This window comes from Sebastes umbrosus, chromosome 17 (genome assembly GCF_015220745.1).
Source record: "Sebastes umbrosus isolate fSebUmb1 chromosome 17, fSebUmb1.pri, whole genome shotgun sequence".
Taxonomy (NCBI): Eukaryota; Metazoa; Chordata; class Actinopteri; order Perciformes; family Sebastidae; genus Sebastes; species Sebastes umbrosus.
This window is the reverse complement of record NC_051285.1, coordinates 10,783,024-10,799,416: the sequence shown is the minus strand read 5'-3', so window position 1 is coordinate 10,799,416 and position 16,393 is coordinate 10,783,024. Positions and strand designations below refer to the sequence as shown.

Here is a 16,393-nt window from a genome sequence, read left to right as displayed (position 1 = left end):
TCTTTAGTGTATAATAATCACCCTGAAAATATGAATCGTATTTTTGTTGCCTTAGAATGAGCCACTTATATCTACATAGGGAGCGGGTCATCTTCACGGAGCCGGCCACCATGTTTCTACAGTAGCCCAGAATGGACAAACCAAACACCGGCTTTAGATAGGGCCATTCGCGTTTTCCCATTTTTGCGTCGGCCACTGTTATTCTTTGATGGCACACGGGAGAAGTTTCAGTTGGTTGCAATCTGCAACCTCACTATCCTACAAACTGCACCTTTAAGTAAAAGTAAATTATATAAAAATACATCATTACAAGTAAAAGTCCTGCATTCATAATCTTTAAGTAAAAGAACAAAAGTATTATCAGCAAAATGTGTTTAATTATTAAAGGTAAAACTACTCGTTATGCAGCAGAATTGCCTCTGTCAGTGCAATGTTGTTATTGTTATATAATTTCATTGTTATTACTTATGCGTTGACATGTTAGCAGCATTTAATGTTGTAGCCGGTATAGAGATGAAGCTAATAACAAATCTATATAGGCCTACTGTTGAAATGAAAATGATCAGAAAAATCATATTTTCACTGCACAACTATCTTGGCCAAAATAATTCACGATAACAATTATTTAATAGGTGTTTGGTTTGTCCGTTCTGGGCTACTGTAGAAACATGGCGGAGCTACATGGCGGACTCCGTGAAGAGGACCCTGCTTCTTATGTAGAGATAAACGGCTCATTCTAAGGTAACGAAAACACAGCGATTCTTATTTTCAGGTAATTATTATACACTAAAGAAAACATAGTTATTATTATATTCCATTTCTGCCAATAGATCACCCTAAATGCTACACACTGGTCCTTTAAGTAAAGGATATTCTTCCACCACAGTTAATCAGTATCTGGTCTACTACAAGAAAATGACCATGCAGTGTGGTGGGCACGTAGAGGTTTATCTTCTCATTACACACAATGTTGGATTGGACTGATCTGAGAGTTTATTTGTCCTTTGAAATCCTTCAAGAAAAGCATGGGAGGGAAAGTATTGGGAATATTAACATACTTATTAATATTATATTCCATTTCTGCGAATAGATCCCCCTAAATAAATGTTAAATTCTGGTTCTTTAAGTAATTTAAAGGAGTCTGTGTTGGTATCCTGTGGCTTCATTAAAGGATAGATTTGTTTAGACCTGTTATCATGGCTACCAATCCAAACCCCATGTGGGAATGTTTGAAAAGTATGCAAATGAGCTTGAATCATCCCAAGGCAATATAACCTGACCCGCTCTTCAACCATATCACACCATCTTTGTTCTTACCTGATCTGATGGGATCTAGTATATGCTGTCAACTGAAGGATACTCACTGCGTCACATGTCTCCATGTTCTAATCTGATGCTCATCGACCAGCATCATGTAGACATGGATCTCTTTTGGTGGGTCAAAGGCCAAGCTGATCGTGATCATTACTTGTATTTAGAGTGGCTTGATAAATATCGTTACGTTTACGTTCTTCTCTCTTGATCTGTACACGCACATCAGACATATGCGCTCAGCAACCGGCTGCCTCTGCTGCTGCTTTATTGTGTTTCCTGGTCGGTTAGCCTCGGGGCTGTCTTCAGGGCCTGGGGCCAGTGGGAGCAGACAGGGGGGAGGGCGGGTGGCTGCATCTGCTAGGGGACCTCCTTCAGGGGCCCCACTGTGGCCTGGCTTGGTTTTCATGTCTGTCTTCAAAAGGGCTTTGCCCCGTGGAGGGAGAGAGAGAGAGAGAGAGAGAAGGGAAGGGAAGGGAGCTCATTGACAGTGGCGCTGCCATTGTTTTTTTCCCCCCATGTGCCCTCTGTAGTCTGTATACGGGGTCTGAAGTGGCGGAGCATGTCAGCACTGAGCTGCTTTTCACTTCTTTGTTTACATGTTTTTCCCCCTCAAGGCTATCAGAAATACATAATGTACACAATACTATCAAAAGATATGATTACATCCAATAGTATGATTTTCTTAAAGGAGACATATCATGCTCATTTTCAGGGTCATACTTGTATTTTGGGTTTCTACTAGAACATGTTTACATACTTTAATGTTTAAAAAAACCTTTATTTTCCTCGTACTGTCTGCTTGAATATACCTGTATTTACCCTCTCTGTCTGAAACGCTCTGTTTTAGTGCATTTCAAAGGAATTGCAACAGAATGGCGTTGCCATAGACAACAGCTTGGGTCCATGTTTACTTCCTGTCAGCTGATGTCATTCACATACACTGCAACAGGAAATAAACTGGGACCCATTTAGAATGTTTACATTTAAAACTTTGAAATGGTCTAAATATTGTAGATTTGTGACATCACAAATGGACAGAAATCCTGACGGCTTGTTTCAAAAGCTCAGTTTCTGAATACGGGGCTGTGTGTATTTCTCTGTGGATTAAGCGTTTCGATACTTTCACAGTATTTATATAGAACTTAAACCTGCTTTATAATATAAAAGCCGTGAAAATGTCACTCTTTACAATATGTGACCTTTAAAGCATTTTTTTAACCATTTTACCTGATATTTTCTGGCAAACTCTGACGTTTATACTTTATAAGCAACTGGATTATTATTCATAAAGTATTGATTATTCATCTTGTTTTTTTTCATTCATTCACTCAACCTTTATTAAATTAAATCTCCAGGAATCATTGAGGGCATGCCCTCATTTTCAACGATGATTGAGAGTACAATAAAAACAAAATAAATACACAAAACATAATTAACCAATTACAAGAAGCAATCAGCCAGACAACAATAGAACAATGTTAAAAAACAGTTACGTTCAAGAGCGGACTAGTTTGTAATCATGGATTTAACATCACTTATAGGTAATATTGTGTTTAATTTGAATGTGTTTTGTAAATCGTTCCAAGTTTTTGCAGCACAAAAACCAAAAGCAGTTTGAATAATGACTACAGGACCAATTTAATAAGAACATGATTTATGACATTGATGCATGATTTTGAGGTTATATGTGTCTGCAGATTTTTTTACAAGTTGCCATATTGGTAAACAAAATACAGAATGTACTGTATGTTTCCACAGCCTACTGTACTTTTAATAATCTAAAAAGGACCTATAGCAAGATGTAAATCTTCTGTAACACACATTTTATAGGTTCTTCTCACCTAATATTGTATTACTTTTAGTTATATGAAATAATTTGTTCTCATCTTCCACCATTTTTTTTCATTTTTCATATATTTTCTGGGCTTTCTGGTGGAGCAGACATTTAACAGTGGGTGGCAGCAATACACCAATGTGGTATATCTACTTCTTTGTAAATGAAACAAAAAGAAGAAGAAGAAGAAGAAGAAGAAGAAGAAGAAGAAGCTCTCAGCATGTTTATTTTTTAAAAAGGGGGATTATCTCTCTTTTGTTACATGTTTGTGGCCAAATGTAAAACTGCAATATCTGGGATTTATATTATATTTCTCTTCTATTTCTCTTGTGCACAAATTTCAAAATGAACATAAAAAACAGTTTGAGTGAAGAGCTAATTAACAAGCTGTGGAAATGGACGTGGACTTTGGATTGGATGATGATGTCTCCTCGTCAGGAGGGCGTATATAGCCTCCTCGTACCTCCTCTCCTCTTCATTGGCTGTGGGTCCTCTGGGTGCTCCTGCTGTCACAGAAGTTTAGTGTCAGAGTGTTCTGGCCGGTAGGGACGCACTCACCTTGACAATGATCAACTTGGAAATGAAGAGAGCTAAATCCAGACAGTCAGGATGACAGACATGTCGACTCTTAGGGATTCAGTCTTTTTCTTTCTTTCTTGCTTTTCTTCTCTCCATCCCTTTTTATATTCACATGTCATTTCTCTCTGGCTTCCCTTTTTGTTTTACCCATCTTCCTCCTTCCATCCATTTCTTCGGTTTTCCTTCCTACCTTGTTTCATGCCTTCCTATTTTACCCTCCCTTACTGTGTCTATTGTGTGTCCCTTGTTTTTTCTTTATCTTTTTCTTTCCTCTTCTCTTCCTGGCTGTGATCACTCTCCATCCCTCTTCTGTTCTTCAACTTGTGCCTCCCTCTAACAATTCACTCCTCTTCCCTTCGCCCCCCCCCATTTCCTCCATCTCTACTCTACTCTACACATTTTCTTGGAGAGGATTATTATGTTCAGCAGACTGTATGGTGTTTATATGTTCACATACTCTAATCTGAGTTTGTGTGCAGACCTGCACCCCCGACCAGCTAAGTGCTTTGTAGAAAAAAAAAAGAAATCACGCCACAGTGAGTTATTTCTGGCTGGGTTAATCTTATTTCTCTGGGCACTTTGATAATGGAGAGGACTTGAATAATGAATGGGGTGTATAATACTGTTCTTCAGGCCCCGTTGAATGAATTAAGCAAGTACCTATAAGTGAGTTTCTGTGAGTGTCTCTAATATAGTGCCCTGCGCCTCCTCCTCCTTTGTCCCTTTCAATCCCGTGCTCTTATTTTGTATTTTTGGAATTGGAACAGAAATATACACTTCAACAGTGAAGAAAAGACAGGAGTAAAACGCTGAAATATAGATCACATAATTGTCTCTCTCATTCCTTATCATGGCTAGAAGAAGTCTCTCTCTCTGTGTGCTCACATCTTGTCGTGTGTGTGTGTGTGAGTGGGTGTGTGTACATCTCAACAGTCTCTGCATAATGCATGGTGTGTTAGTTAGCAGACAGCTTGACCTCACACACAGACCATGAGACTCTAAATGTGTCTCCATCACAGAAGTTCACTGGTCTCTCTGCAGATGCTGATGCTCACTGCAATTCCAGATTAATGACCTTGTGTGAAGAGTGTTGCTATTTCATTTAACTCATAAATCATTGATGGTTAATTGGATAAAAATGCCAAAATAAAGGCTAAAAAAAAAGATAAAAAAAGGCAAAAAATGTTGCATCAAATTAACTTAGTAGGAGCTCAGAATGCAGAGAGAGGAAAAGTCACACAATTATTATAATTATGTAAAATACTCTATACGCAATTTAATTTTAGTTGTGGCACTATTTTCATTATTCCATTTTCATACCATTATATGTTGCTTATGTATTCAGTTAATTGATTTAGGTTGTGAAATCACACAGGCCCATCCTACATATACCAAAGTGATGTCTTAAACAGTCCAAATATTCCATTTATTTACAATAATAATAACAGATTAAAGCAGGAAAACCTCAGAATTGACTAATTATTTCACCAATATGGGACACCTTCAATCTGCTCCTATTTGCTTGTTGCGTCATATATACTGGTGGAAGAAGTATTCAGATCCTAGTAATACCAAAATATATATATATTAAAAAAAAAGTCCTGTCTTCAAACCTGTACGTAAAAAGTATTTTTTTTTACTTAAGTATTATCAGCAAAATTTGCACTAAAAAGTATAAAAGTACAGACATTGCAGGCAAAATGACCTCTCAGAGTTATATTATATCATACCATTGGATAATCATTGCTGATGCATTAAGTGTGAGGCGAGCAGCAGCAAGGTGGAGCTGATTTTATAGACTGTTTTTAAAATGTTAAACTGCAGAGTGACAGCAGAAATATGAAGTAGCATCAAATTAAAATACCTATCTATAATTACATAAGCATTCTGTTCTAAGTGTATAGAAGGTAAAAAGGGAACAGGAGCTACAGATGGACAGCACCTCCTGCTATAGAAGACATCCATCACCCTGGCCTCAAGTTTCCAGAGAGTAACACTATCTCACCATGTGTGTGTGTGTGTATGTGTGTGCTTGTGCTGCACACACACAGGTATATGCGTGTATAGACTTCAGCAGTAGTTTGGGTCCCCAGCTGGTTTTTGTCTTCTGATGATAATAGGAGGTGACTAATAGAGAGCACAGAGGTAGCTGTCTGGTCACATTCTCATTTGTTGCTACTGGCATTGGATGAATTATTGAGTTTTGGGTGTCTCGGCTCTGTCTTTGCATTCCCTCACTCTGCTCCCAAGAATGACAGCCACCCTGCATGTGTATGTGTGTGTTAAAGGGAGTGTGTATGTGCATACAATCCTTCAGCAATTAAACACAGCTTTCATCCTCATTCTGTCAAAAAAGGTCTTCCCTGCATGAAAACCCTCTCAAGCAAACACACTGTCTCCATCTCTCTCTCTTTCTCTCAAGCTCTCTCTCGTTTTGTCTTTGTCTATCTCTCTTTACAATCCCCCTCTCTGTGTCTCAAACACCAGTCTTAACTCGGCTCTTTAATTCTGCTTATTCATATAGTTGTTGTTAAATCAACTTGCAATAAGGGTTTGATTTAAAACGAATTTTCATACATTTGTCTGTGCAATATCGTTGATGCAATATACACCTAAAGTGCAACTTCCCTTGTTTACATTTATTTATTTATTACATCTACTCTACCTGTTTTACAAGTGCAATTACCTCTGTTTACATTACATCTATTTTTATATTTTATACTTCTAGTGTAACACTTCTGTTTGTATTTATTTATTACACCTACTTTACCTGTTTTATTTGCTTTATAACTGTGTGTGTGTGTGTGTTTTATACCTGTTATATGTTTTATCTGCCTCGTTTAGTCAAGTATTTGTTTTAAAGCACTGACCAGAAGTGGCAACATGTGAATCTCGTTGCATTTAATACAATGACAATAAAGCTTTCTATTCATATTAATGTACAAATTGGAGCCAACACACTTCCATTTTTATTGCAAGAGAAAAATGCAATATACCTTTGAGCTGCTTGCTGAATAATTCACGTGCCCTGAGTCAGTCGCCACATGCTGCTATAAGGCTCACAAGCCTTCAGCTCAACTTACCGCACAGAGAGGCGCGTTATGATATCAATACGGGTATTACAAAGATCAATTATTCACACGGCGACGCTCCTTGTTTTAACCTTTACATTTAAATCAGAAAACACACCAAGATGTGTTTAAGGCCTATAATCACTCTCATTCTTAGAGGGTTTGATTCTATTTTTTTTAATAATGAGGAAAAATGTGTCCAAATAAATATGTGACACAGTTAAGAAAGAGGTATATTAATGATGACAACGATTAACATTTGCATTTGATCCTGCCTTTTTTTTTTTTTTTTTTTTTTTAAAAAAAACATATTCAACACCATAAATTAATCAACTCTCAGCATCAAAGAGAATATTAATATAAGAGCCACAAACGTTTCCGCGTAATTGCGCAGTATATTGATCCTCTGGCTGAAACAGTCTCACTGGGGGAAAATCTACACAACCCGTAGGTCATGTTGGATTCCGGTGCAAGATCTTTATTATAAGGCCTGTTTTTTTTATTATTATTTTTTTAATTATTAAAAATGTTTGGTTAATATTAAGAGAAAGTGGCCATTGTTGTGACCGGATACGAATAGAAAAAATCTGGGATTATGCTCAATATGAATAAAGAGATTGACTAAAATACATGAAATTAAATACAATGCAGAGTACTACTTAATTTTAACCTCAATAATAATACTTGTAATGATAATAGTAATAATAATAATAATGATAATAATAGCATCCTCTTTTTAAGTAAAAAAAAAAAAAAAATAGTACAAATAAAATAATAAAAAAGCATAATAAAGGGTAAAAATACTTACTTAGTCAAACGAGTTTTATTGACTAAAACACATGAAATCCATTAAATACAATCCAGAGTATTACTTAATTTGAACCCCAATAATACTACTTATAATTATAATAATAATAAAAATAATAGCATTGCTGGTCTATGTTACATTATAATGATATATAATTATATAGATAATAAAACAGAGCCTAGTGAAAGTATGCCCCTATCCTCTTTTTAAGTAAAAAAAATAGTACAAATGAAATAAGCATAATAAAGTGGAAAAAATACTTACTTAGTTAAACGAGTAAAAAAACAAATCTACTTAAATGTCCCTCTTGTCTTCAGTCAACCTGTTGTTGTGTGTCCAGCTCGTCTCTCCCTAGAGTTCCCAGTCAGACTTCTTCTACTCCCAACTCCTCCACATTACTGCGTTTTATACCAATATATAATTAATATTGCATCGTCATTACTTAATAATTTCAAACCCCCGTGCGCGACATAACCCTGTGACACGAGGGCATCTATAATTAAAAGAGCACTAATCAGAGGAGGAGGGAAGAGGAGAAGAGAAGAGAAGAGGAGAGCTGAGGAGAGGAGAGGAGAGAGGATAGAGGAGAGGAGGAGAGGAGAGGAGAGGAGAGGAGAGGAGAAAAGAGAGGAGAGAGGAGAGAGGATAGAGGAGAGGAGAGGAGAGGAGAGGAGAGGAGAGGAGAGGAGAGGAGAAAAGAGAGGAGAGAGGAGAGAGGATAGAGGAGAGGAGAGGAGAGGAGAGGAGAGGAGAGGAGAGGAGAGGAGAAAAGAGAGGAGAGCTGAGGAAAAGAGAGGAGAGAGGATAGAGGAGAGGAGGAGAGGAGAGGAGAGGAGAGGAGAGGAGAAAAGAGAGGAGAGAGGAGAGAGGATAGAGGAGAGGAGAGGAGAGGAGAGGAGAGGAGAGGAGAGGAGAAAAGAGAGGAGAGCTGAGGAAAAGAGAGGAGAGAGGATAGAGGAGAGGAGGAGAGGAGAGGAGAGGAGAGGAGAGGAGAAAAGAGAGGAGAGAGGAGAGAGGATAGAGGAGAGGAGAGGAGAGGAGAGGAGAGGAGAGGAGAGGAGAGGAGAGGAGAAAAGAGAGGAGAGCTGAGGAAAAGAGAGGAGAGAGGAGAGAGGATAGAGGAGAGGAGGAGAGGAAAGGAGTGGAGTGGAGAGGAGAGGAGAAAATAGGAGAGAAGAGAAGAGAAGAGGACAAAAGAAAAGAGGAGAGCTGAGGAGAGGAGAGGAGAGGAGTTTGAGAGGAGAGATGGGAGAGGAGAGAAGAGAGGAGAGGAGAGGAGAGGAGAGACGAGAGGAAGAGAAGAGGAGAAGAGAAGAGAAGAGAAGAGGAGAAAAGAGGAGAGCTGAGGAGAGGAGAGGAGAGAGGATAGAGGAGTGGAGTGGAGAGGAGAGGAGAGGAGAGGAGTTTGAGAGGAGAGATGGGAGAGGAGAGAAGAGAGGAGAGGAGAGAAGAGAAGAGGAGAAAAGAGGAGAGCTGAGGAGAGGAGAGGAGAGAAGAGAAGAGAGGAAGAGAAGAGGAGAAGAGAAGAGAAGAGGAGAAAAGAGGAGAGCTGAGGAGAGGAGAGGAGAGGAGAGAGGAGAGAGGATAGAGAGGAGGGGAGAGAAGAGAAATGGAGAGGAGAGAAGAGGAGAGAAGAGAAGAGGATCCATTAGCAGCGTGTTCTTCGCTCCTCGGTGTGAACATTACTTTGAAACTGGAGGCCCTTTTATTTTTCCGTGGCGCTTATATCATGTACGACAATACATATTTAATCCCAGCAGAGGTTTGGGGAGTCATAAATAAAACAGTTCCTATAAAACAAACAAAGATTGTATCGCCTGCTGGTGTGGCTCAGCATGTTTGGATAGGAAAGTTAGACAGATCATAAAGAAAATGCTTTTTTAAATTCCATTAAACAATTTATAGGCCTTTAGAATTAAAATAATACGACATAATAAAGCACAAAAAATAAAATCGTTGCCTCAGATTTTTTTTTTATTTCCTTTTTTTTTTAGAAAATAACCAATAATTTATTAAGTTTAAACTTCACACATTTTTTTTCAAGTGAAAATCAAAAGTGAGGAAAAATAAATACTTAAATTAGGTGATACTGTATATATTTATATATCTGGGCTACATATTAAATATATAGCTCAACCTGTAATGCTCCAAAAACATGTTCACATCAAAATACTAAAATATAGCAGCAGCCAACATTTCCTGTGTCCATGTGTCATTTTCATTTCTAAATAATTCAAGAATAAACAGTCTCAGTGTGTCATACGTTGTGAAATTACATGACTGTAATTATTCATATTTGTGCGTAAAAGACCATCAAACAGTTCAGGAAGAGAGCAGATTCGTTTGCAAAAAAAAAAAAAATAGTGGTTTTTGAAAAGGTGACTTTTTGAACCTCCTCATCTTGAACTATAGTCTGAATTTCATAGATTTTTTAAAAAAATGAGTGAGAACACAGTTCAAGATTATGATGGTGTTTTCTGCTCCTGTGAGGCAGTGATGTGGAGGATAAACTCAACCAACATTACAAAAAAAAAATTCATTATCATCATCTTTTAAAATCTCCATACAGCATCAGTTTAACACTAAATAAACTCCATTTCATGTTTTTTTAAAAAAAAAAAAAAAAAGTGAGTTAATATCCCTGAATGTGACTTTAACTGTCAGGGTGGATTTTGCAGAAAGTTCATATTTAGTGTGTGCAATTATACATGAACAACAACATCAAAAACCACCCTCCTATAATAACAATCATTTATGATGAGTCCATTATTGATAACAAAAATCGAAAAAAAAGTGCACCAAAGAGTGAGTGACACAAGTCTTTTTTTGGAGATATAATCCAAAGAGGTGAAGAAGAGCTTGTTGACAATAAATCCCTGTTAAGTTAGGCTACTATTATTAATCACTCGATCAAAAATTGAGTATTTTACTCATGATGTGTGTGAAACACTCAGTGCACCGCAGAGTATTTCATTCGTTTCTGTTTTTGCCTCTGGTTGCAGAACCAGAGGCAAAAACAAGTTCATATTTAGTGTGTGCAATTATACAAACATCAAAAAACCACCCTCCTATAATAACAGTAATTTATGAGTCCATTATTAATAACAAAAATCGAAGAAAAAAAAGGTGCACCAAAGAGTGAGTCTTTTTTGGAGATATCATCCAAAAGATGAGAGGTGAAGAAGAGCTTGTTGATAATAAATCCCTGTTAAGTTAGGCTACAATTATTAATCACTCGATCAAAAAATTGAGTATTTTATTCATGATGTGTGTGAAATACTCAGTGCACTATAATACTCAGTATTTCATTCGTTTCTGTTTTTGAAAACATTAACTTATTTTTGCCTCTGGTTGCAGAACCAGAGGCAAAAAGAAGTTCATATTTAGTGTGTGCACGATACATGAACAACAACATCAAAAAACCACCCTCCTATAATAACAATCATTTATGATGAGTCCATTATTAATAACAAAATCGAAAAAAAAAAAAAAAAAAAGAAGTGCAACGAAGAGTGAGTCTTTTTTTGGAGATATAATCCAAAAATGAGAGGTGAAGAAGAGCTTGTTGATAATAAATCCCTGTTAGTTAGGCTACTAGTATTAATCACTCGATCAAAAATGTAGTAGTAGGCTATTTTATTCATGATGTGTGTGTGAAATATACTCAGTGCACCGCAGAGTATTTCATTCGTTTCTGTTTTTGCCTCTGGTTGCAGAACCAGAGGTTGCAGGTTGCAGAACCAGAGGCATAAAAAAAGTTCATATTTAGTGTGTGCAAGACTACATGAACAACAACACCAAAAACCACCCTCCTATAATAACAATCATTTATGATGAGTCCATTATTATAACAAAATCGGAAAAAAAAAAAAAAAAAAGTGCACCAAAGAGTGAGTGACACAAGTCAGTTTTTTTGGAGATATAATCCAGAAGATGAGAGGTTCATAATAAATCCCTGTTAATTAGGCTACTATTATTAATCACTCGATCAAAAATGTAGTAGTAGGCTATTTTATTCATGATGTGTGTGAGGAAACACTCAGTGCACCGCAGAGTATTTCATTCGTTTCTGTTTTTGCCTCTGGTTGCAGAACCAAACTCGAACCACATTCTTTTTCAGGTCCAGTTTCTCAGCAATAGCCGCGATTTTCTCCGAGGATGGCCTCGGCTGGATGGCAAAGTACGCCTCCAAAGAGCGCTTCTCCGGCGCTGCGATGGAGGTGCGCTTCCTTTTCCTCTCGTTGCCGTTGAAAAGATCCGGTTTGCTGCTTTTCTCCCGGTGCGCCGCCTCCGCCTCCTCCAGCCAGGCCTGCAGCACCGGCTTCAGCGCGATCATGTTGTTGTGCGACAAGGTGAGGGACTCGAACCTGCAGATGGTGCTCTGGCTCAAGGATCCCACACCGGGGATCTTGAGGTTAGCCAGCGCACCCCCGACGTCCGCCTGGGTCACTCCCAGTTTGATCCTCCTCTGCTTGAACCTCTCTGCAAACGCTTCCAGCTCTCTGGGATCCGACTCCACGTCGTTTACGCACGCCATGCCTCCATGCACGGACAAGGAGTGAGGGTGGTGCATGCTGGCCATCGCCTGGTGCAGCTGCCCCATGGTCTGCAGGTGCTGGTGGTGCTGGTGGTGCTGGTGGTGCTGGTGGTGAGGCTCCGGAGCACCCATCCCGGTCACAGCCTGCAGGCTGTTGGAGAGGTGATCCAGCAGGAGGTCTCCAGCCTCCAGGGTCTGTCCGAGGTGGTGGTGGTGGTGATGGTGGGAGGAGATGGTGGTGGAGGAGGATGAAGAAGAGGAAGAGGATGCTGAGGTGCAGGGCACACTGCTCATGGTATGGTAAGTGACGTCTGGTTTGAACGGGTGACTCTTGGTGCCGTGAGAGACGATGCTGCTGCTGCTGTCAGCAGCCGCCAGAGCCTCTGCCCGTGCCAGCAGGCTCTCATCAAAGCCTCCTCCGACGAATAGATTGCCCTGCAGCTGCAAGCAAGAGTGCGCATTATATTATAACTGGGAGTCAGTGGGGAATTGTGTCAAGGCAAAAAGCTCTCAGGATACTAAAAAACATTTTTTTTCCCAAATGCAAGCAGAGCAGAGGAGGAGAGGAGAGAGAAAACCCTCCTCAAAGCGCAGGGTCATAAAAATTAATATGAAAAGCAAGAGCTTGAAAAGACATGTGGATGAGAGAGAGGGAGGAGGAGGGGATGGAGAGAGAGAGAGAGGGGGGGGGGGGCAGACAGAGTAGAGAGAGAGAGAGATATGGTGGATAGAACAAAGTCCTGTCAAATCAACTTTACAGACATTTCCAGTGTGATATATTCCCCCTCCTCTCCTCCTCTCCTCCCAGTATAAACTCCACCAGCCATCATCCTCCCCCTCTCCTCCTCCCCCCCTGATCTGAACGTACCTGTGGGGGGGGCAGACAGACTCTGCGCATGCCCTCCGAGCCTGCAGAGTGCAGGCCGGGATACTTGGGCTCGTGCAGAGCCGGGTGCATGGAGAAATGCTGCTTGCTGTTCATGTTCATGGTCATCATCTTCCTCCTTCTTCTTTCTGCAACCAAACCTCGCAAGCAGTGTGGCCCCCTGACCATGAAACGCCTGGGAGAGGGAGCAGGACAAGCTGCAGAGCTCTCCTCTGCTCTCTGCTCTCCTTCACCAAGACTACTGAGCTGTTAACATCGACAGGCGCCTCCCGGCATCCCTCTTCCTCCCCCCCTCCTCCTCCTCTTCTTTCAGCCTCCCTCCTCCTCCTCCTCCTCCATCCCTCCCACCTGCTCAACTTACAAGTTGAGCAAAATGTTGGCCTCTGTGCGCAAGCGTCAAATAAACCCCTATAATAAAAATCACTAATAATATTCTAATAAAATGTATTGATGAGATCTTTATAGTGGCATTTTGGCATGTTTTTCTTCTATAGATAATACTATTGAGCGTGCCAAATCAAACCATGGGTTCATCCAATATAGTAGTCCAATGATTTCAGCACCATGGACAGCGCAGCACCGCTGAGGCTTAGTGCAGGTTGCTCCAGCTCCAGAGCTCTCCATGGTGCTGATTAATATATATAGATTCAATGACGCGTAAAAACGCGTAAAAGTCTCCAATAATTGATAGAAAGTTTCAGCCTCCCTCCTCCTCCTCCTCCTCCTCCATCCCTCCCACCTGCTCAACTTACAAGTTGAGCAAAATGTTGGCCTCTGTGCGCAAGCGTCAAATAAACCCCTATAATAAAAATCACTAATAATATTCTAATAAAATGTATTGATGAGATCTTTATAGTGGCATTTTGGCATGTTTTTTTTTTATAGATTATACTATCAAGCGTGACAAATAAACCCACGGATTCATCCATTATAGTGGTCCAATTAAACTTGGAAAAAAAAGTTTGGAAATTTGTGTTTGGTGGATTATTTCTCTGTTGTTACAATGCTAATTGGCATTGTATTTTACATGGTTGGAAAGCCTGTTTATTTACCTTCACAATGATGTCCAACTTGTAAGGATCATACATTTTTTAGGATGAGCAGCACAGCTGATTATGTGGCTAGCGCCCAAGAACAATTTGCCAAAATGCTCTGCCATAATCAGCTGAGTTTATTTCAGCACCATGGACAGCGCCTCTGAGGCTATAGTGCAAATTGCTCCAGGTTGCTCTCCATGGTGCTGAAAAAGATTCAATGACGCGTAAAAAACCCTAAAAGTCTCCAATAATTGATAGAAAGTTTTGGTGCTACATGCTTCACATTGTGTTTTAAATGCCTGCCGGTTGCTGACCAGTTGACCCGAGGGCCTTGGCCTGCTCTCCGCTCCATGTGAAGGCCGAAAGAGGAGCCATGGCGGGCGGAGGCAGGCCGATGACACAGCGGGTCCATCCGATCTCTCTGGCCTCCTCTCTGGTTCCCCAGACTCTGAATAATTTAGCTGCACGGTGGCAGGCATCCATTACGAACGCTGGCATGTTCTTATTCATTACACAGATTAAAAACAGCCCAGGTCTTTTTCTCACCATGCAAACCTGTTGCAGGCTGCAGGAGCCAAACTTTATAGGAGCTGTGTGCAGCCTGCATGGCTATAGTGTAACTAAGTACATTTACTCTCTGTACTGATCAGTACACTGTTGAGAATTTCCCAGTAAAATAACAGTGAAGACCTGGCAGCAGGGTTGCCTTTATGTTACTGTAAAATTAACATTATTATACTGTCGCTGAAATGTACAGCTTTGTACTGTTTAATTAAAAGTACAGAAGTATTATCAGTAAAATGTACTTAGAGATCGAATAGTAAAAGTACTCATTATGCAGAACAGCTCCATTTAAAGAGTTATATCCTTATAGAATATTATATTTGTCTGTTTTCATCACTAACACATACGTGTTAATCTTGTAGTTCTTCAATTTGGAGTCAAATTAGATACTTTATATACTACTGGGTAGATTAGTAGTACAATGCTGCATCATATCACAAAAGCATATGTGTTTTTGTTTATGTAAAAAGTAACTAAAGTAGCTAAGGTGTATTTAAATTGAGTAAAATGTACAATATTTCCCTCTGAGATACATGGAGTAGAAGTATAGAGTAGCAGAAAATGGAAATACTCAAGTAAATTACAAGTACCTCAAAATTGAACTTAAGTACAGTACTTGAGTAAATGTACTTGGTTACATTCCGCCACTGTCCTATTTTTAGAATATATAAATAATGTTCGAATGTAAAAGTGAGAGAAAGCAAATGTAAGTGTCCTAAAAAGGCAACACGTGAGAAGCTGTGAGAAAGCTGTGCGTATGGATCCCATTCCAATAAAGCCCGAAGTCCCTTTTCTCACCCTCACGTCACCCTTCCCCTTTAATAGCTGCTATATGGCTGGAACCATTCATAATTTAGAGGCCAATGTTTACAACTCTCTCTGTCATCTCTGTGCTGTTTCCATATTCTGAAGATTGAATATGACATGTTTTATGAAGAGCGTTGTCATATTGTGGCCAAATGTGACAGCGGCTCTTTTCTTTTCACCCCATCTGGCCTGCATAGTAAACTCCACCAGATGACCTTACTGTCACAGCATGCATTCCTTCACCCACTCAGTGGGGACTAGTTTCACTAGGCTACAAACTTCAGTTAGCTACAATTTTTTGTATTTAATTTTTATATATCTCAATTAATCATAATTGATATGGGCTTGTTTCAGAAATGTTAACAGCATCAAAAAACATTGTCTTGTTTGGTTTGGCTACCTGTGGCAAATAGTTCTGAGTTAATACTTGTGATTTTCTCATAATTAGTATCTCACAACTTGACTTACTAAGGCATTATGCCTTAGATGCAGTCTCGTAATTTTGACTTGTCATTTTATAAAATGTTTTATTATTGTTACTATTTGTACTGATCATATCTGACTATAATTATCCCTTTTCTCTCGTAAAAACTGAGCAGCGCACATGCTCTCACACCCACACACCCACATACATACATATATTTTATTTATATATTTTATGTTTCTGATGTTGATGTTTCTTATATGACTTTTGTATTTGCTTATAATGTTTATTGAGGTAAGATTCCTTCTATAAGCCCCTTGTTTTTATTTATTTTTTTATCTCACCTGCACAATTTATTTTCATTTGTTGTTGTATTTCTGCTGCTTTGTTTTATTCTGCGAACATTTAAATAAATAAATACATAAATAAAAAATCTACTAGTCTATGCCACAGTATTAGAAAAAACAATTCAAATTTTTGTGAAATTCTTTTTTCACCAGGCCTCTGTTGGATCTGCCCGGGACAGTGTGCC

General features: G+C 39.2%; 1 protein-coding gene across 1 annotated transcript; it reads right to left on the bottom strand.

The window, feature by feature from the left end:
• Nucleotides 1-11,021: 11,021 nt before the first annotated feature.
• On the bottom strand, nucleotides 11,022-14,014 carry pou4f3 (POU class 4 homeobox 3). Its single transcript, XM_037748876.1, has 2 exons — nucleotides 13,012-14,014; nucleotides 11,022-12,584 (listed from the first exon to the last, which is right to left on the bottom strand). The coding sequence occupies exons 1-2, from the start codon at nucleotides 13,195-13,197 to the stop codon at nucleotides 11,646-11,648; spliced, it is 1,125 nt and encodes a 374-aa protein (XP_037604804.1). The 5' UTR covers nucleotides 13,198-14,014; the 3' UTR covers nucleotides 11,022-11,645.
• Between the last annotated feature and the right edge of the window lie 2,379 nt (nucleotides 14,015-16,393).

What these genes read in the sequence shown, in the direction of transcription:
- pou4f3 (XM_037748876.1), bottom strand. Translation starts at nt 13,197, where the DNA reads ATGGTCAGGGGGCCACACTGCTTGCGAGGTTTGGTTGCAGAAAGAAGA. An exon ending in TCTGTCTGCCCCCCCCACAG is followed by an intron (nt 12,585 to 13,011) that starts GTACGTTCAGAT and finishes TCTTGCTTGCAG; the next exon opens with CTGCAGGGCAATCTATTCGT.